Here is a 22,902-nt window from a genome sequence, read left to right as displayed (position 1 = left end):
ATGATTATTTCTTTGAAAAAACTATTGCTGGGAGACACTTCAGAAACAAACTTTCTACTTGTAATTGCCATCAATATTTTTTTATTGCTTTTAACTGTTATTATTTTAAAACCGCTGTTTGATGGGATCAGATCAGAATAGTTATTTAATTGAACTGAATCAGTTTTTTATTGGCTCATTAACAATTACCTTGAAAAAAAAATTGGGAATGAGGAATGATTTGAGAGCTGTTAGCGAAGATGAAGCTATTCTCTATATTCTCGCTAACAGGTCTCCAAAGAGAGGAATGAACAGAATGAGCAGTGGGATTGGAAGAACTGAATCAAATGCTACGTCCCTGAACTGATTTCTTTTAAATACAGTTTTCAGGTTCCCTAAAACTTTCTTTTACATAGAACTAACAAAATTCTAAAATAAAAATTTTGGAATAGTTGAGAAATGATACAAATTTAATTCACTTGAAAAGGGAGAATAAACTTTTCTTCCCTAAAATGGTAATTAAACTGTCCTTTCCTTTTTCCATCAAGAGTTCTCAGTGTGCAAATTCTAAAAGACCCACTCTCATTTAGAGAATCAGGCATTCACTCACTCAGTAGTACACAATTAGCTTGTAAACAAATATTACACTATTCCTGGCCAGCTTCCAACAAGAGCTTTCTGTGAACTATAAAACAGCTACTACTTTACAGAATCAACTGTTAATTTGCTCAGTAAAGTAAATCGGGTCCATCAATCAGTTCTGTAGACGATATTCAAACTTTCCTAAAATCTTGCCAACTGCTTAGGACTAATTAGGGGATGAGAGGGGGCAGGATAATAGCATTGGAATTGATTCATACATATGAATTAAATTGAGTACAGGGTTCGTACACATTTCTACACATGGAAATTAAGTACTTTTAAGGACCATTACTGAAAAAATTAAGGACCTATGGAGCAAATAGCAAATTAATAAATTCACTTAAAATATTATCTGTGCCTGAACTTCACTTTTGTAATACCACGCAAAAAACAATATAGATCCATAAGTGGGATGCATTATAATTAAACATAACTTAATTAACATAATTATTAATTAGTTTGAGCATAAAATATACTTTATGAAATTTATCAAACAGCATTAAATATTTTAGACTTACAGTAGTTCAGTATATTTGAAAGAACATAAGTAACATTTTATTCACATTTTACTAATAGTTAGTTTCATGTTGATTTTTTTTTTATGTGTCATTACTTGCTCAATCTAGAGGTTTAGTAAATAGCAGGTAGATTTTGTGTCAAGCGTCATAGTTTAAAATGAGAAGTAAAATCATAATCAGAATAATTTATAATAAAAGACTGGCTACTGTCACCACTGCTCCTTATGTAGAGAGAGACCTGCTGATCAGAACAAAAGAGAGGCCTTATGTGAACACGGTTAACTAGTTTTGAAAGTTAGTTGGGCTCTGTCAGTTGTGGTTAGTGTCATAGCTCTGTGTAGAGTTCCAGGGGTTGTAACCAAGTTAATATACTTTAAGGTTCCAATAAGCCACTAAAGCACCAGAGGTGACACTAAGTTGCTTTGTAATATTTTAGGTCTCACTAGATACTAAGAATAAGTTTTACATGAATTTTTACATTTTTGTGTTTAAACCTTGTGCCACGCTAAGGAATAAGAGTAAGCAGTTAATTATAAATTAAATTAGGTAGTTAGAAAACCTTAGTCAGTATGGATTTACATGATTACTATTAAATTTTACTTATTTTTTAACAATATTGTTAAAAGTCCCTATTAAAATCACAATCTAATAAAATTTCACAATCTAATAAAATTAAAATACATGCAATTTATGTCATTGATTCTTAAACAATATTATTATAATTATATATTAAAAGCTACAAAACATTTATGTTTTGTAGCTTTTAATGACTTTTGTAGCTACAAAACATTTATGACTTGTAGTCATTAAAAAGTCATTAAAAGCTACAAAACATTTATGTTTTGTTTAATTTTTATGTTAACATTTAACATTTATGTTAACATTGTTAAACATTTATATTTTAATGACTTTTGTAGCTACAAAACATTTATGTTTTGTAGCAATAACACTCAACAAAATATTTATGCATCTTTTTAATTTGAAGCCTTCCCAGACATTTTGGCTTAATTTATATCAATTTTCTTCTCTTTAAACATCTTTCCTAACAATTAAAAATCTGTTTGAATACATAAACCAATGTTCTGACTAGTTTCTGCGTACTTTATCTCCTAAGTTGTCAACCTCTCCACAATGTACCTATGAGGGTTTAATTGATCTGGTAAAAGTTAAATAGTCCCAAAACTCCCTACAGATGTGAAGCAAGTTATCGCTATGTCTCAAAGTAACTAAAAAGTCAGAGAAACGTTTAAATAAGCCTCTTATTTAAAAAGAACTTAAAGGTGTGTTCTTATGCTAACCAATTCAAATGCAATTTATGGTGATGTAATTAGACAAGAACAATCAAATTCTAACAAAAAAATGTGGACAAGTGGTCAAAGACTATACAATTTAATTTTAATTTAAGCTGGCTCAGTAACTCTATCGTCATAACAAATTCAAATGTCAGCAGCGATAATGCAAAGACAAAAAGTTGCAAATTATCAGAGCTGGCAGGAACTAATGCAACGAGCAAGCGGAGATTAAAAACACATTCTATCTTACACGCCAAAAACCTCAGTTTAAAAACTGTTTAGGCGATTTGCATTCTGGGGAGGAAATAGAAACGGGAAATTATAGTAAAGGCTGAAATTATAAACAACTGGGTAATTTACATAATAATATCTGTATATATATTTGAAGAATAATTTTCTTTCTCTGTATGTTCTCAGTTTCTTTCTTCAACACGCTTCCTTTTCATTTTAGAATTTTTGGACTTAATTAAACATTCAGGAAAAATAGGAAATACTATATGTGGAAAGGGCCGGTTACAGAGCCAATATGGCAGAATTTTTAGAATTTAATGTCACACACGAGCAACAAAATGTAGAAATAGCAAAACTTTTAGAATTTAGAGCAGGCACTGGAAGCAGAATTTAGAAAGGCACTAGTCAGCAAAATTTAGGATCTACAGAGATAAGTTTAATATTCCATGTGATTGCACCAGGTGGGAATGCCTAGCTTCAGACCTGTGTATGATGCATTAAGTCATATTAGATGAATCTTTTAAATTGCCAGTTTTCAATTTCTTTATTAATAAAATAATTCCTTTCTATAATGCCTGTCCATGTCATAAGATTTAGAAGCATTTTTAATATTTTTCACACTTGTGTCTAAGAGAAAAGTAGAGAAAATAAAGGGAAGAAAAGCATGTTAAGAAAAAGATTCTAGTATCATAAGTAAAGCATTCAAATATTATGTTTTCATTGTTCTTCCAGATGTTCTCCAAAAAGTAAGAAATTCATTGCAAACTTTCTGCAAAATACATCCATTACGTGTTAATACCATAGAGAAATTTTTCATTTTGTCACAATTTTCTAAAATATTCTGGAATGATGGGTCTATAAATCTTGCTTTCAAATCCTTCTAAACTTTCCAAGTTGTAATGTCTAATGTCCGGAAGAAATTTACGCCTACCAATTTTGTAACAGCAAACAGCCAGAAATATTTTTTAAAAAAATCAAATGGAAAAAGTGTGAAATTAATTTTATAGAGAAAACTTATGCATATTCTGAGAATTCTGAACACTCTGAGAAAACTCTTATCATGAAAAAAATTAAAAAGAAGATTTTTTTAATTAATGTTATTTTTTAAATATAATTTCAATATATTACCATTATTTTAATATTTATTAATGTTAAGAATGTTTAAAAAAATCGTCGAAAAATTCCCAAATCATGGAAACTAAAATTTTCTATAGAAACTATACCCCCCTTATCTTTAGCTTTATTACAATCATTACTTTCTTCACACTTACACCAGATAAAATTCAAGGGCAAAATGACAAAATATTCAAAAATTGCATATCTTCCCCACACAGCATAAAAATATCCAACGTTAAAATTCATTATTGGAACTTATATAAAGTTCATTCAAGCTTACTATAATCAATAGCATAGATTAAAATGTGCCTAAAAAGCATCACAATGCCAATCCATTAATCATTTTTTACCATCTCCATTTAATTTGAAATCTAGCTCTTATGGAGAGGCTGAATGTTCAAAGAAGCAAATTAAAAAATCAGTAATTCTGATCTAATTAAGAGATTTTATTAATAATGTACATAATCTGCTTAGTGTGTTGTAAATAAAGCAAAAGGTCTAATTTGGGCATCTTATGCCGCATTTCATGCGGTATGCAGCTCGATTTTGGGACCTCAAAATTGAAAAAAAATTATTTGGTTAATGGACTGGTTTTTATCAGATTACTGGATCTCAATTTAATAAGCAAAAAAAAAATTACCTTAAGTTATTGTAATCAACATTTATTCAGTATGCAACTCATCATCACTGTCAGAACTCCCATCTTATTTTCCCTAAAGTACACAACAGATTAAAATGAAATATTGGGTATAAGATGCCCAAATCACTTTTATTGCAGAGTCTTGTCCTGAAAAAATTCTTTTGTGGTTCACTCAGGAGAAAACTCCTTTGTTAGGAACTAGAAACGATTTTATTTGAAATCTTAATACCTCTTTGTTAACGAACAGGGGAAACAGTAGAATAAATTGCAGTGAGCCTTCATATGGAATTCCAAATGTTGTGATATTTTACAGAAACAGGCTACTTAAAGAAACATACTAAGGGTTAACGCGCGTTAGTATGCAGCTTGCCTTGTTGAAAGTCTTTCACCACTGTACAAGAGGCACCCAGTTTTCAGACACAAATTATTAAAGAAAAATGTGTTATAAACCAGGAAATATGGTATATATATATATTTTTTTCTTTCTTTTCAAATTTCATTATGTACAGGGATGCAAATATACCTCTTTGCCTCAGAAGGAAAATATGTATTCTCTACCCTACAAGTTAGAATAGAATTTTCTTTTTCATTTGGCTTTTCTATCATAAATTCCAATTTTTATACACTCAACTAGTCGGAATTTGGCATTTCCAGAACTTTTCAGATAGTCAAGCTTTTATTTTGTCTTAGAAGTTAAATGATTTCTTAAATGCATTACAAAATAAGTATGACTTTTAAACGAAATTTATATATGGAAAATCACACCATCTCATTCTGGAAAATAAATATTATACCAAATAACAAATTAAAAGAATTCAGCTGTAAGGAATGAAGGAAAATGAATAACACTTTTTTAAGAAAATGTGTAGTGCAGTAAGTGAAAACCGAAATAAAATGAACATAAAAAACAAAAGACATGGAATGCATTTTATTCAAAACAAGAACCATTTTTCATCCAGTATACATAAAAATGCTTGCTTAACAGATTAAATACTTAAATTAGGAAATATTCCTAATTTTCTTTCACATTCCTCTTAAAATATTTCAAATTTTATACATAATGAATGTAATGGAAGTATTTTTGAATAACAAGAAAAGAAATCAAGGATTATTTTTAAATGTCTCAATTATATTTTAACAATGGAAAAGATATTCACACAATTCAATACTGAAAAGTACAAAAAAAAAAAGTACTTCTCACATTGCAGGTCACTGATCCCAACAAATGGCAAATCATTTGAAGAATTTTAATACCTTTCAATTCATTGATGAAAATATTAGATTTGCATTCCATAGTAAAATATGGACTATTTAATTACATTTAATAAATGTTTGTGCTAATGGGATAAGTGGATGATTATTTGTTAAAAATTATGAGCTCTGATGTTCCATGATTATGACTGCTTTTCATACAAAAGTCAAATGTAAAAAAAATGCATCCATTTTGGTTCTCAAAAGTAGGGTCGCCTGGTAGCAGATGGAGGAGCTAATCTTGATGATCTACGAGAAAATAAACATGTAAATGACACATTTCTGCATTTACCTTCAATAAAAATGAATTCAAAGCTTGTAAGTAATACCACTCATACATTTAAGAAGCTCAGAGTTAATAATACAAGGATGGCTTCAATCCCATTTCAGAAATCCTGAAAATTACCATGGATTAAAAATCCAACACTAATTCGAATAACTCAGAATATTAATGCACATACATAAAATTATACATTAAACATTTTCAAAAAATTTCATTAGTGAAGCAAAAAGTATAATTTCTTCAATTTATAAAAATTCAATTATGTTTTAATACATCATTTCACACAATTATGTACATTTTTTTTGGTTTCTCAACATTTTTGCATATAATTAGATTAAGCTTGTTTTTCAGAAAGAATTTCTGTTTTTATATTTTTCTTTGCTAATAATTTAAAGTTCAGTATGATAAGAAATTCCTTTTGAGGCAGACAGTGGCTTTCTTTTAAAACAAAATTACACATTTTAAAACAATCTGCATATCAAGCAGGCACTGGAGATGAGGAACTACCAGAAAGAGCAGAATGTAAAGAACTTTTGTAAATTGTCTAATTATTCAATCCGTTATCCCTAGAATCTTTATCAGTGGGTTCTTAGCGATTTTCCACCTTAAAAGCTTCCCATTTATTTTTGTGAAACAAGATTAAATATTTTACAGTCTCTGTAACTGGCTATCAGTGTTACAGGATGTTCTGCATTCTATCATTATATCACCCTCACAACTGCCTTGATAGCCATAGCAATCTTGAAATCTTAAAAACCAGGAGATTTACACTGGGCAGTGTACTATAAATTGCAGTAAATAAAATTAAATGCAAATACTAACTGATTAAATATTGCTTGAATCTTCATATATAAAAATCTACAGCTGTCTACATTAGATTAAAAGGATTCAGATAAAATAAAATTTAATAAGAACAATAAAATGTAATGAGAAAAAAATAAAATTCAACGAGAAGAATTATTTTGAAAATCATTAGAGCTGGAAAACGGAATTTGCCTAATTTTTAAATCTCAATAATTCAATAAATTCCATTTATTGTTGAAAAACATTTCACTCAAGCTAAAAATTAAAAACAAAGAGATTTTTTGATCTAATGAGAAACCGGATGATGAGATGGAAATCTAGGAGAGATTGCAGTACTAGCATCCACATAATTAAACGAACTTTTAATAAAATGCCTATGGAAGTTAAAACAGATTAAACCAGTTTTAAATATGCTAGGTATTTCTGTTTTCCATCGTCTCTCAGCCCAAAAGTTTACAATTTAAATTTAAAAATAATTTATGGATAATAAAACTATGAATACTAATATAAAACAATATTTCCATTAGGAAGAGATCTTCTAAAATTTTCTAATTACAAAATGACATTCCTTTACTTAGTTTATGTTTCATTATGCATTAAAAAAATACACTTGACTAAATAACACACACAAAATAAATAAAACCTAAATACAACTATATAAACAAAAATATTTACACAAGTTTACAGAATAAACTAAAAATATTAAATATTTACTTTAAATATATATGTATGTGAATTACGTATTACATTCACATTCGATAACACATTCATAAAGATTCTGCATCAGAATCATGGAGTCTGATAAATTATTGCATATTTCCGGCTTCTGGACAGCCATTTCAAGAAATGGCCAGACTGAGTGGAAATGTTACATAATTCCAAGTAATTACATAAAAATAAAATACTTACTCTCCAATACCATCGCTGTACCAGTAAGACCTACAAAAAGTACAAAATTAAACATTAGAATTGATTGATTTCATACATACAAATAATATGCAATCAAAGATTAAAAAGTTTTCATTAATACTGATTCAATGTTTAACAAAAGGCTAAAGCTAACAGTCATACTTGGCATAATGCTGATAAAACATTGAACGCTTTTCAAGGGAAAATAATGGATATTCATTGTGTATGAAATGATCTTAAAAATCCATTTTTGGCAAAAAAAAAAAAAAAAATTATTTCAAAATAAAAAATGATTCAATAGCAAGTAAATTTATTTAATAACAAGTTGTAGTCATTAAATATGTTTGCAAAGCTATTGTGTAAAACTGTTACATTTTTCTATGCATCTACTATTCAATAAAGCAGAAACATTTTTTACAGAAAAACATAAAATTTTATTCACATTATCTGGCACTGTCAAAATGCCAGACCAGCCAAATTACTGGACTGTTGCACTGCGGATAAAACACCTCATTGCTTATATATTTCCAATACTGCAGATAAAGCAATCCCTCTTGGTGCAAAATAAAAAAGTTGTCAAAGAAAGTAATTTAGAAATTGCCCCAAAACAAAAAGCATGCAATCAAACTTTTTGAAAGAAAAGGCATCATTCATGACAGAAAAATATGCTAGAAAAACGAGATGAAATTGTGTTTATCCATAACTCGAAAGCAAAATGGCACTGCAAGAAAGAACCCCGTAATAAGAAGGATTAAAATTGGTTCAAAGGAATCAAAACTGCCCTAAGAGGTTCATCTATTTTTCGTATTAAGAAATGATATATATTGAATTTTGTAAACTCCGAAGGAAGATGAGCCACAATGCAACTGTAGACTGGAAACAGTTATATGCATAAAGTATGTGCTACAACTTTAATTATTTAGCATATGTTGAAATTTGGCGTATAACAAAATTACTGAAACAGACGAACAACTTTTCACTTTAAGCAAGAAGAATAACGCTGGGCATGATCTTCCACCACAATGGGTAGATTGCGCACAGAATCCAAGTCACTGTTCTAAACTAATTGGCAAAACCGTTATTGAATGTCATAAAGAAACATTGCAGGACACATTATTTATACTGATACCAAGGAAGCAAATAAGTTAGATAAACTACAAAATGCTGGCTTGAACATTTTATTGTAAACCACAAACATAATTATGTGGATCCCAAACACAAACAATTGCTCAACTGCACCTCGATTTTTATTTGTCCATAGTTATATGTAAAAATGATTACACAAAAAAGGGTAAGGAAATCTTCTCTGCAATGTTGAAAAAAAAAAAATTGTATGCCTTTTATTATTGCAATGGATTGTCATAAGAAAATTACATATTGTTACTTGCATACGGTTTCATTATGCACTGAATGCACATAGAACTGATGAAATATATTTTTCAAAAAATGCTTTACAATTCTGGAATTCTCCCCCCCCCCAAAAAAACTTCTAGGTATGAAAAAATACAATCAGTAGTTATCACTTCAAAATAAGAATACTGAAAGCAAGGCAATAAGTGAAAACTCGCATAATCTTTCAATAACCTAAACTGAAAACTGATACTACCTTGAGTCTTACGTAATTTTCACGCAATCTGCAAAAAAAATTTCAGTATTTTTGATTTCTTGAGATTGCTGGAAGGCAAACATAGTTACATAGGGATCAGATAAAAATGTTGCTGAGTTTGGCAAGTTGTTGCCAAATTTTCTCATCAAATTTGGCATCAAAAATAAGTCGCCAAAATCATCACCTGCTTTGCAATATATCGCAAGATAGCCACATGTTAAATGAAGCCGGTAACAATTTTTCAGATGGCACTTCTCCCTCAAAACCTTTCTTGTTACATTATACAAGGGATACTATAATTTAAATATAATTTGACTAAAATTGCACTAATCATCAAAATTAAAGGATAATGACAAAAATAAAACATAAATTATACTTAATGAAAAAAATATTAATAGAAATTTATACGAAAGCATTAGTTAACATAAATTACACTGTTTCACAGTTAATTATTCGTGAAATATTGAAATTAAAACCAAATTTATGGAAACTGGAAAATGATTGAAAAATTAAGTCATTTTTTGTAGAATTTTTTTTAATATGTTATATGGTCACCTATGATAGATATGCATACCTCACATCTTGATTTCATATACTTTACCAAACTGTTGATCAGTCTTGTGAAATTGCACTTTCCAGCTCCTCAAGGGTCCGGGAGAAAAGTCTGCCATGCTGAAATTCGGCGCCCTAAAGCATCCTAGGCATTCTTAATCGGGTTCACATCAAGTGAGTAAGGTGGGCAATCCATTCAAGTGATAGCTCTCGTTTGCAAGTATTCTGACACCACATATACTCGATGAGGCAAAGCATGGTTATCCATTAGCAAAAATCCTGGGCCAACAGCACCCCTACACAGTTTCACTTTGGGTTCTAACACCTTGTTTACATATACGAGCTCTTGACTTAATGTTTCGTTTTTCCTCATGCAAATTAGATTAGAGGTCAATCGGCAATAAACTAACATGGTCGGGATTGGCCAATGTTGCGTATCTATACGCTAGAATCGGTGAATGCCAGGATTTACTGATTTTTCTTCTCTCATTGGCTTTAATGTAAAGGCAGCTTACTGATTTTTCTTCTCTCATTGGCTTTAATGTAAAGGCAGCCTACTTGTATTAATTTAAGACATGAAACAAATAGTAGTTTTATTTTAGATTAATCCCGATTTTTATTTAAGAAAGACAAAGTACGCTTTAGCTACAACTCCAACACCAACATGAGTAGTTAACATCCTTGAAAGATATGCAGCTCAGTGCGGCCATTTGTCACGATAAACTGTGGCCACGAAAAATAGACACCGTATTTGACAGCATATAAGACGCACCCTTATTTATAAGGCCACACACAAGATAAAAAAGTTTTAATAGTATGCACGACAGCACGGTACCACAATAACTTAAAATGTGGTTTCTTTTAGTTCTCACGTTTCGTAAAAGCCAAATAAACAATCATTGAATGCATTTACCAAACATATTTTTATTAAGGAAAATTAACAAACGGCAAGTTATTTTGAACGTGATATGTAAATTTCAATAATGAATAAATGAATGAACGGCAAGCAATCAAACATAATACAAAATAAAACAGAAACAACAAAAACACAGATTCAAGGAAAACGTTGCCTATCATGAAATTAGACTTTAATCACTTTCAAAACCATAAAAATCCTTTTCACTATCATCATCATCAAAAACGAGAATATCGTCATCACTAACCGTTTCCGTCATCGCTAGTACAGTCAAAAGTTGTTAATTCAGACACCCATAATTCGGAATGATCTATAATCCGGACCTCAAAACTAAAAACTTTCTGCGCATGTGCCGCGTTGACACATGCACATAGGCGTTTACGTGTGCGCGTAAGACCTTTTACGACTGCGCATATGAGTGTGCGCAAGTGCAGAATACGTTTTCGCGTGCGCGTTTTATGTATAATGGACGTATAAGCTAAAATTATCTAATTAATTTCAGTTAATGTTTATGATTGCGTTGTTCCTTAATTTTCGAATTGGATCCAGCTTATTATTTTTTGCAGACTGTAAGAGCAATTTTATAAAAGTAAGCTTAAACTTTCGATTATATCAAATAGAATTTCCGATATATATTTGTTAACATGTAAAGGATCTAAAGCGAAAGTATGTTTTGAAATCCGAAATCTGTTTATCAATTTAACACTGCTCGGCGGGGGAACGCGGCGCGTAATGAATTGGAAGTTGATTTGTCAGCACTATCCTTATCTTGCGCAGATGTTTTTATTTGGCTTATAATTCCTTACCAAATGTAGTATTTCATCTCGATATGCTCCGTCTTTGATATGATTTAAAACAAGTTCCTCGTCATTATAATTCGCTTCCGATAGCGAAGAAAAGTAACAGAGGTTGTTGAAAACGAAAAAATTTCGATTGACAAATTAGTCGGTGTTCTTGACACAGCAATTATAGGACTTGAACAGCGGAACTTTGTAACTGAACAAGAAATTATGTCTGTTTAATAGAATTAAAGAGAAAGTATTATCACATGAAACGAAGCAAAACTTAAACAACTTACATTGAAAGAAATGTTTAATAAAGTAAACAAATAAATATTAAGCTTTTTCTTTTTGCAAATTTTGATACCCTTTAGATCATAATTGTTCTTTTTTCATAAATTACGGTTTCATATTTTTAATTTTAGAATTTCTGCATGCCATCTTACGAGATTTAAACTGATGATCTATAATCCGGAATCGTCGAAGTCCCGACGATTCCGGATTAACGACTTTTGACTGTATCACCTTCTTCGAATAATGCATCGTCTTCTGTTCCATCAAGAGCATTACTGATTCCGCACTTCTTAAAGGACTTAACAATTACTTCAGCCTTTACGTCCTTCTGAAGATCTTTTTACCCACTCGCAGACTTGTGAAATAGAGGGCCACTTCATTCTACCTGAGGGTATGAGGGCGTGATGTGGCTCTCCTAATCACTTGTTCCATCGTTCTTGCACTTTCTTTAAATGGCTCATTCACCGATACATCTAAAGGCTGCAATTGGCTCGTCAATCCACCAGGAATGACAGCTATCTGGGTTTTGAATTCTCTCACTTTATTCTTTATGGTTTCAGTTCTATGGGCGCTAAACTGATCCAAAACCAAAAGAGAGGGTTTTCTTAAGAGTCCACCAGGTCACCTCGCCCATACGCTCTGTAACCACAGTTTCATTCCAGCTTCGTCCATCCAGCCTTTCGGATGAAGATGAACAATTACACCCGTTGGAAGTTTTTCTTTCGGATGAGTTTTTCTTTTGAAAAAGAAAAACGGCGGTAGTTTTGTGCCATCAGCACAACATGTTAGAACTACTGTATATCTGGTTTTTTCATAACCTGTGGTTTTTATGGTTATTGATTTAGTCCCTTTAATACTCACAGTCTTGTTGGACGGTACATCAATATGAGTAGAATTTCATCCTTATTTCCTATTTGACCGAGCTCAAAAGAAGTTTTCTTGCGTGCATTTATAACAAACCTATTAAATGCTAGTATTTTTTCTTCATAATCTGCTGGCATTTTCTATGCAATAGTTGTTTTTGTGCGCATTGATAAGCCTTGCCTTTTCATGAACCTATAGCCCCAGCCCTCAAACCCTGAAAAGTTCTGATTCCCATGTTTTTCTGCAAATCCTTTGGCCTCATTGATTATCATTTTGGTTGAAACACTTATCCCATATTTCCTCTTATCTATCACCCACATTTTTATGGCATTTTTAAGTTCAGGCCAAGATGGAGCTGGGCATCAAAGGTTATGTTTTTGTTTTTTAGCAGTCTTCAGTTGATCTTCCTGCAGTCGCCAAGTACGTATCATTTTTTCAGTAGGTGGTAGACCTAAATGCCTTGCTACTGCTCTGTTTTCATGCACTTTGGCATAGTTTAACACTTCTGGTTTATACTGAATTGTATAGCTTAATCTCTTGTAGTCATATTTTCCAGGGTATTTTTTTTTTTAACAAATAGTTTTAAGGACCGATACCGACACGTTTATACAAAGTAGCACCGATACCGACACATGTGTTGGCTGAGTCAAAGAAAGTCTATGTAAAGAAGGAAAGGCTCCATAGACGTAATGTGATCGGCGAACATGTTCGAACTTCGACATAAGCTTTGAGCTTTGGCGCTTTTTGGCAACAGATATTTCACGCATGTGCAAAATAATTATGGCAGATGTAGAAAAAGTTATGTGTGTCTAGGCCTTTATCCAGGCTAAAAATAACATTCAGTATCGAAAGTTAACCTGTCTCCTTCACGTATCAGACGCAGGTAACTTTTTTGAGACCAAATTTAGGAAAATAAGTGCGTCTTATATGCCGCCAAATACGGTATTTCATGGACAAGGGAAGGCAAGTTGTGTGTTCCTTCCTCTCTCCACATCAAAATACATCTAGAACTACTGTTCAGACTATACCCAAGCTTGTCAGTAAACAAAACTTGAGTCCAATCGTCTTGGCTCCACTGAACATGACAGCACCAGTTTAAATGGGTTCCTCTGGAATTTGGAGTGAGTGGGACACAAACCATTGGTTTTCTTGCATAGAGTCGAACCTTATTAAGTCTTCATGCAGCAGTAGAATGGCTAATTTGAGTTCCTGCAGCAGCCAGGGTTAAAACCAAATCTCTTGCAGTCACTTCATGGTTTCTTCGAGCTGACAACAGAAAACGTTCTTCTGATGTAGTTGTTGCCCCTGACCAGGCTGTCTATCAATTGATCCAATGCTTAAAAAGTGGCCCCAAACTCTTGACACATTGATAGATATTAACATCTTAAACAACTTTCATTTATGTTTGACCTCCTTCAATTCTACATTTGACTTCACATAAATTATGCCGGTGAGCCATAACTACTAAATGCTAATCACTGTCAGAAACCACATTCACTTTAAGCAACACTACAGACTGAAATTTCAACCTGCCTTTATTGTAGACAACATTGTCATTCACTGAATTTGTGCATTTCTTGCACTAACATACATGCGGAAATGCAATCTTGAGTTCAATTGTATTTAACTAATATAAATAATTACAGCATTAACTTAGTGAGCATATTTTTTCCATTATCCTTTGATTTTGATGTTCAGTGTATTTACATGTAAGCAAAATTCACAACAAATGTAATTAATGTTTCATCTAAATTAAAATAATATTCTTAGATAGTTACTTACAATTAAGCTTCCTTCCTTGCATTAGGGTTACCGTAACTATTGTTTGCATCACTGCAATCTACAGTACTTCGGCAATTTACAGTCTTGATAACATAATTGTAGCCCCCCCCCAAAAAATAAGTTTTTTTTAAACCTTAGAAGAAAGCATTTACTCTAAATCCTTTCTGATAAGCTTTGCAGTCAAAATAAACAATACAAATAATCAATCAATAAAAAACTTACATCATTCAATAACACATGGAATAAATATAAAAGTAAATACAAATAATCAATAAAAAATTTACAACATACAAAGGAAAAAATTCCAGCCTGTGGATAATATTGGATAAGCTTAATGCTATTCCAAGCATTATTCATTTGGTCTAAAAACTGCAAACTTCTATATCATTCTATGCAGAGAGATTTCAGTTTTATTCAAAGAAATGAAAATGTAAGACTAAATGTAAGTTTTTATTTTTACCTTGAAGGTGCAGAAATTGGAGGTGGAGGTGATCTGCGAGAGTACAAATAATCACTAGCTGTTGGATATGAAGAGGGTCTTCTTTCATACAAATCTCGAGGTGGTATTGATGGCCGTGCATACGGATCTCTCGAAGGAACTGAATAAAGTGAAGAACGATAATCATACTCATCCCTCAGGCCCATAGATAATGAATGACGTTCATATGGCATTGGATAAGGCCTCATTCTTGAACTCATACTGCCACCATAAGGACGCTCTGGATAAAAATCACGACCTCCACCAAATGAAGGTCCATCAAATCTTCCTCTGTAACCATTGGCAAATCCACTACCTCGTTGAGGCCCTCCATATCCACCACCATAATTTCCTCGACTACCTCTGAAATTGAAATTACAGTTTCGTATAGCATATTCAGGAAAGAGAAAGCTAAGAGTTAAATTTAAATTTGTCTTTACTATGGCAGTTATCTATGATAAATAGATTTACAATAACTCAAGTCCTAATAAAAGTAAACAATATTTGAAGTAATCAAAAAATGTATTTCAGCACATGCCTATTGACAGTATTAACCTTTTCACATGAGCTACAGAGATTAATTTTTGAAGTATTAAAGTCAATTAGGCAACTAACTATTCAGTCAGTAAGGATCAGAACAATAAATCAATAGGGCCTCCTATTTCCTGCACCATATTAAAAACAAATTCAATCACTATAATAAACTCAATTTCATTGACCCTTATTTAATATACTGAATGTGTAGGACATACACATACCAGCCACACAGGAAAAGGTTCACGCTGACTTCGAAAATGTTTTCTGAATTTCTCAAAACTGTTATTGGAGTTTCCACTCTGATCAGCAATCATGTAATTTTAATCAAAAGTTAACCAAAAGATTTAATAAATACCAAAATGAATCATGAATTATTTTTAGCCCAAATAGGACTCGAAATGTGATTTTTGGCTATCTCGCTTTTCATTCAAGTTTGTTGCCATTTGACAAGATATAACTTAGTTATCTTTTAAATTGAATTTGTCCATTATTGATTAACACACCATACTATTTAAAAGCAAGAAATTCTTAAGAATATAAATTTAAATTTTTTTAATCCAGCTGATTTAAAAAAAGCTCTGCTGTGGCAAAATAAATGTTATCCAAATATTATGAGTAATCAAATAATGTATTCACGAAGTGTTAATCAAAAAGTCACATAATAATCTGGATACTTAGTTTTGTTAAAATGTTTTGGAAGACGGAAGTTTGTTGTAATAATTTTTTGTTTTAAATGAATATATAGCATAAGAATTACTGTTTGCATTTGGAAATTATTTAGCAAAACATATTAACAGTTTCATAGTTGAAATGATCATGGCAAGCTCCTAATGTTAATGAAAAGCTCTGTTAAGAATTTAAAAATTTTATAATTTTGAAATATCCTTAGAAGAAAGCATTTAATCTTTTTAAATGTTATTAAAACAATAGAAATGCATGGAACAGTTTAAAATGCACTGAAGTCCAGAACGCATTACAAGATAAATACAAAGAAATCAGAAATTTATCCTAAGAAAAATCAATCAAAACCCCAAAATTAGTGTTGTAAAACTTGCGAGAGATTTAGAGCAATTTTTGATCATCTCTGAAACTGTTAGAAGAGTCATTAAAATTAATGGATATAATGGGCGATCAGCAAGAAGATTCTTCATCAACAAGAAAATGAGAAAAATAAGCCTGGTGCTCATAAAATTTATCGTAAGCAAATATTTAAATACTGGGACAATGTTAAGTTTGAAATGAGTCAATATTCAATATATTTAGGTTCAATGGATGAATTATTATGGTGCAAAACCTATATAAAGCCTTGAATATGAAATATACTGTTACGAAATGTCCAGGTGCAGTAAGAGTTTCCCCGCAAAACACGTGTAGGGTTGCCACATTTGGAGAAATAGCCCATTTGGCGACATGCCATTGACGGATGGAGAACTTTCTGGAACGAATTCTTACCGGTTTAGCCCAGAATGTTCTCAAACACAAGCCAAAAGCTATATAAATTCTGCTGGTACACGCAGAGTCAATCGAGTTGGCAGTCGGTCAGCGAGTCACAAGTGCACCGCAAGAGTTTCTTAGTGTATCGCAGTTAGTGCATCGTCGAGAGAATATGCTGAACTCCAGGAACGACTGAATCGAGGAGTCGGGAGTTGTACTTTAGTATAATATCATCGAATGCAACTCGTGTTGTAGCGTGGAGAGTCTCAAGAGTATGTGGAGTTCTGAGAACGACCGAGCAGTCAGGAATTGTACTCTGGTGCTTTGCACTGCTCCACCGTTATTGCCCGACAGTTTGAAGGCTGTGTCGCTTATTGTTTCAGCATGTTTACAGTAATTCTTTGATGACTGTAGTCGAAGTGTTTTGGAGCTGTCCCGAGAACACTGACCAATAAAGTTGTAACTTTTGATTAAAATTACATGATTGCTGATCAGAGTGGAAAGTCCAATAACAGTTTTGAGAAATTCAGAAAACATTTTCAAAGTCAACATTTTCGATACTTTATCAAGTGCTGTCATTGTTTTTCACTCCAAATCCACACGAACCCCGTACCAAAGTGAAGTAAGAAAATATCGTAATAATATGTTAATTAACCTATTAAATTTAAGCAAGGGAATGAAGCCCTAATGATTTGAGAATGTTTTACTGAATCTGAGTAGAAATTTTCTTTTTATAGAAAATAATACATATCAGTATTAATCTATAAATATTCTTAACGAAAACTTACAACGCTAATCACATTCAAATTCTACTCAGGATAACGATCCTAAATATATAGCTCTTAATGTTCGCCTGTGGTTATCATACAGCTGTCCTGAAGTAATCAAAACTCCTCTATATTTTTAGGACTAAAATCCTATTAAACATATATGAAGTGAGTCATAGAAAAGAATAAGGTAACATGACATTTCTTTGAACCCTCTACCAGAAGTAATCCTTATGAAAGAATAGAACTAAATAATCTTACATGAAAAAATTAGCTGAACTTAAGAGTGCACGAAAAGTGTAATATCTGCTAAAGGATATCTAATGAAGTATTTTATGTCCCATTATTTTCAGAATTTTTTAATACATTAATTTTTTTAATGAAAAACATTTTTCAAAACAGGCAAGTTCTAAAACTTAATCAATATCAATCAATCAATGTTATAAGTGATATAAGTCAATATTGTAATTATACAAGTGAAACAATATTATAAGTGAAAGAAAAATTTGCTAAGTCATTTTGCTAATACAGTCAAAAGTCGTTAATCCGGACTCATCGGGACTTCGGCGATTCCGGATTATCGATCATCAGTTTAAATCTCGTAAGATGGCATACAGAAATTCTAAAATTAAAAACATGAAACCGTAATTTATGAAAAAAGAACAATTATGATCTAAAGGGTATCAAAATTTGCAAAAAGAAAAAGCTTAATATTTATTTGTTTACTTTATTAAACATTTCTTTCAATGTAAGTTGTTTAAGTTTTGCTTCGTTTCATGTGATAATACTTTCTCTTTAATTCTATTAAACAGACATAATTTCTTGTTCAGTTACAAAGTTCCGCTGTTCAAGTCCTATAATTGCTGTGTCGAGAACACCGACTAATTTGTCAATAGAAATTTTTTTGTTTTCAATAACCTCTGTCACTTTTCTTCGCTATCGGAAACGAATTATAATGAGGAGGAACTTGTTTTAAATCATATCAAAGATGGAGCATAACGAGATGAAATACTACATTTGGTAAGGAATTATAAGCCAAATAAAATAAAAACATCTGTGCTGAAGATAAGGATAGTGCTGACAGATCAACTTCCAATTCATTACGCGCCCCCCGAGCAGCGTGAAATTGATAAACAGATTTCGGATTTCAAAACATACTTTCGCTTTAGATCCTTTACATATTAACAAATATATATTGGAAATTCTATAATTCTATTTGATATAATCGAAAGTTTAAGCTTACTTTTATAAAATTGCTCTTACAGTCTGCAAAAAATAATAAGCCGGATCCAATTCGAAAATTAAGGAACAACGCAATCATCAACATTAACTGAAATAGATAATTAGATAATTTTAGCTTATACGTCCATTATACATAAAACGCAACGTATTCTGCACTTGCGCACACTTATATGCGCAGTCGTAAAAGGTCTTACGCGCACGCGTAAACGCATACGCGCATGTGTCAACGCGGCGCATGCGCAGAAAGTTTTTAGTTTTGAGGTCCGGATTATAGATCATCCCGAATTAACGACTTTTGACTGTATTTAGTAACTACTATTTGCAAATAAAACTGAAAAACACAAGTTCTAAAAACATATGTGAGCCAAGATAGCAAATAGTAAATTTACAATTAACACGTGCATCTCCCTCCCCCCCCAAAAAAATACTTGCACTAATATAAAAAAATGCTGTAACATACCTAGATGTTCCACCCTTTGCACGTCCGGGTGCTCCTGGTTCGGGATGCAGTTTGCTTTTCGATGGCTGCAACACAATGAATATAAGATTTTCAACAAATACTGTTACAAAACAAATCTACTACAAGACATAGCTGCCAAATTTGAAATCTGAAAAACGGGGAAATTTCTGCAGGCAAACTGTGAGGTTTTCATGCTGTGTGGTGATGCCATTACAGGGTTCACAGCCACATTTTACTTAAAAAAAACAAGCACCTATAAGCACTTTTCAAGCACATTTTAAGGAAAAAATAAGCACCTGTCTAATTACATTATACACAATTGCATAACCTTAAAGAAAAATTAGACTTGTAATTTAAAATATGAGCAATGCAATATTTATTAAGAGAATGAGCATTACCTGAACCATGGAAAACAACTTTTTTCTTTTTTTTTAATTTTAAATGACAGTTCAATTTACAGAATTAGTTTACAAAGAGAGAAAAAAAAAAAACTATGCAGAACTAAACTATATTACAAGATTTAATGATGAAATTTCAGTTCAAAATATAGAAAATAAATAATAATAAGCCATATTAATTGTATTCATTTGGCACCTAATAATAAATGCAATTTATTTTTCCACTCATATTAATATTTAAATAATTTAACTTAAATCAAAATTCTGAACATTTTCTAAATTTTCATTATATAACAGTTTTCCCTTAACGTATATTCCAAGCAATGTAATTTAAGTAAAAAAGAGGCACATTTCTGAAATCAGAAGATGGGAAATTGCTTCATGCAGTCATCCTTTAACAGTAAAAGCTCAACTAACCCGCATACTCGGAAATTGCCGAATATTCCGGATAGTAACTGGAAAAAGAGGAGTGGGAGAGATTGTAGCCGTTCTTTAGATTTCTCAGCTAAATAAATGATTTTGACATTTCGATATGTGCATCATATAAACATAGACCAACAGAACTGAGAAATATTCTGCTTAGAAAGCACAGTAAAACTCTTTTAAGTGTTCATAAACAAATCTCAGACTGAACATCAAAATTAATTATCTCTGCAAAATACAACAAACACAGGGTTGCCACTCAAACAGGAGAATGAAATTCCCTGACTTTTCCAGGTGTGTTTCAAGGAAATTCCAGTCTATCCGCGTAATGTACGTTGGCTGTGCTAAGAGGTAAATTAATTATGGTATTACTTGTATTGTGTAGCAAATTCACTTAATTATTCAATAAATCCCAGAGGACATTTATTCTTAATTATTCTTGGTATACTTTGTTTGATAATTTTGTTTAGTTTTCCACTTAAGAAACTTAATAAAATTTAAGATATATATATTGGATAACAAATGTATGTTTTATTTAATTATTACTCATGATCATCACCAGTTCAACATGAGGCTAATCCGGTCCTTATAAATCACAACGCAATGCTAAATAGTTAGGTTAGATTTTAGGTAAATTTAATTGGCGTGAGGTATGTTCTTAAAACCTTAACACTTGAAAACACAAATATAATTATAATAGTTGTTTTCTCCACTGAAGATTGAGATTAGAATCTTCCCAATCTGGAATAAAATAAGGCTTTTTTTGCAGACATTCTGCAGCTAAACGAAAGAAATCTATTTTAATAAATTGAGGTATTTTATATTTATTTTGCAGCATACATAAGGAAAAAATATGTGCATTAAATTTCGTGATGGTATGTCATCATACTGCTATAATTAATTTCAGGATTATGCCAGAGAAAATTTCCTGAAATTTGGAAATATTATTTACTAATAATAAATAAATTTAGAGGGAAGAAGCAACATTAAATTATATGAATAACATAAAAATAATTACTTAAAAATTGAATTAGAATAATTAACGATATTTTAGCGAATATAGTTATATTACATGGCTAGCCTAGATGACTGATTACTATTTTTTTATTTTACTGCAAAATGGCAAGGTATTTATTAAAAAGAAAAGATTTTGCGGTAAAATTCTAGTATACGGTAAGGCTTTGGCACGATTTTGAAAATTGTCGCCAAGACCAAAATGACCCGTTTACTGCGCATCAAGATGTCGCCAAATCCCATTATTATTCTAACCAAAGAACGTCTATGTAAAGAAGAAAAGGTTCCATACAAGTAAAATGCTATTACGCCGCTAGAATGCGGAGGGAAAATTTGCCAAGGGATTTGGCGACGGAAACTGGCGGTCAGAATTTCCCTCTCCGCGATGTGTACAGGAAATTGAGAAACACGTGTTAACCCTTTAAGCGGTCAATTTTTTTACCAGAATTGCTCCCAAAAAAGCATATTTTTTTATTGCATATAATAAAGTACCATACTTAATAGAATAAGAATAATAGAGTTTTTAATGTTTTTTTTTCACTTTTAATGGTTTTACAACATTTTTTATTTTACAATTTTGGAAAACAAAAACCCCTAAATGTTTGCTTTTTTCAAGCACATTTTGCATGCAGGAAAGAATGGTTTACAATTTCTATAAAAATTTTTCTCATACTTACTGTGAATTTTGAAGTTTATATTTTTCCAAACAGTTCAGAAGTCTTTTTGTGTATGGTATAATTTGAAGCATGGTGTAATGCAGAGTCCTACGTCGCAATCAAAGCAGAAATACCTTGTTTCTTTTCGTATTCTTTTTCCATTCTCATTTCTTTTAGAACAGCACACTGCGCATTGTCTTGCAGGTCTCATTTTCTTATCTGTGTGAGCAATTATTTCCAAAAAATGTCTCTCTGTCAATCTCAGAGGATTAGGCTCCGAACCTGGTCGTCCACGTCAGAAATTTTGTCCCAAATGTTTCAATTATACGGTCAACGAGATCAAGTCTAAATTCCAGTTGCGTACGTTTTTCCTCCGTTTTTACGGTAGACAACATATGAGTTCCATATAGCAATATCAAAAATGTGGAAAAACATCTTTCTGTAACATTTTTTACCCCTTTTCTTGATAATTTAAAAACTCTTCAAATTTTGGTCCATGCGGTCTACTCCTCCCATAGTATTATTATAGTCCATAACAATTTTCGGTTTTTCTTTCATATCAGAGCGGACTTGAATTTGTTCCATTTCAGTATTGAGAATTGTGGAAAGTAATGAAACTTTTTTTTTATCCATCCACTTCATCACAGTAACTTTTCCTCTCTGAAAACCTGTAATCTCTCCTTTTTTTCAATTTTCTTTTGGGACTTCTTTTCTCTTGAGGTTTACTGTGCCGTATGTGTCCGTTCGACATGAAACTAGTTTGTCTGCTAATTCTGGCGAAGAATAATAATTGTCTATTGTAAGACAGTATCCTTTATGAAGCAAAGGCTCCATCATTGTCAGGACAATTTGTGATGAAAAGCAAAGTTTAGAATATTCAGGTTTCAGAATTGTGTCTTTACCTGTATATATTATTATTGACCAGACATAACCAGAATTGGATTCGCACAACATAAAACATTTTACTCCAAATCTAGCTCTTTTGAGTGGAATAAATTGTTTCCATCCTAGTCGTCCTTTGAATAGCATAAGGCT

General features: G+C 31.7%; 1 protein-coding gene across 2 annotated transcripts in view; it reads right to left on the bottom strand.

The window, feature by feature from the left end:
- Positions 1-5,331: 5,331 nt before the first annotated feature.
- LOC118196619 (uncharacterized) overlaps positions 5,332-22,902 on the bottom strand; it is a 38,007-nt gene continuing 20,436 nt past the window's right edge. The window contains exons 5-9 of one of the 2 annotated variants that reach the window (XM_035368090.2): positions 19,377-19,441; positions 14,919-15,299; positions 7,666-7,695; positions 6,008-6,064; positions 5,332-5,918 (exon numbers count right to left, since the gene is read on the bottom strand). In XM_035368090.2, coding sequence (XP_035223981.1) covers positions 6,025-6,064; positions 7,666-7,695; positions 14,919-15,299; positions 19,377-19,441 — 516 coding nt within the window. In that variant the 3' untranslated portion in view covers positions 5,332-5,918; positions 6,008-6,024. The remainder of the gene's footprint in view (positions 5,919-6,007; positions 6,065-7,665; positions 7,696-14,918; positions 15,300-19,376; positions 19,442-22,902) is intronic. The other variant, XM_035368089.2, reaches the window with a different exon arrangement.

The sequence above is a fragment of the Stegodyphus dumicola genome, chromosome 11 (genome assembly GCF_044657685.1).
Source record: "Stegodyphus dumicola isolate Sdum_Otavi_A_Nest chromosome 11, ASM4465768v1".
NCBI lineage: Eukaryota > Metazoa > Arthropoda > Arachnida > Araneae > Eresidae > Stegodyphus > Stegodyphus dumicola.
Note: the sequence above shows the minus strand (reverse complement) of the source record. Positions and strands in the feature narration are given on the sequence as shown.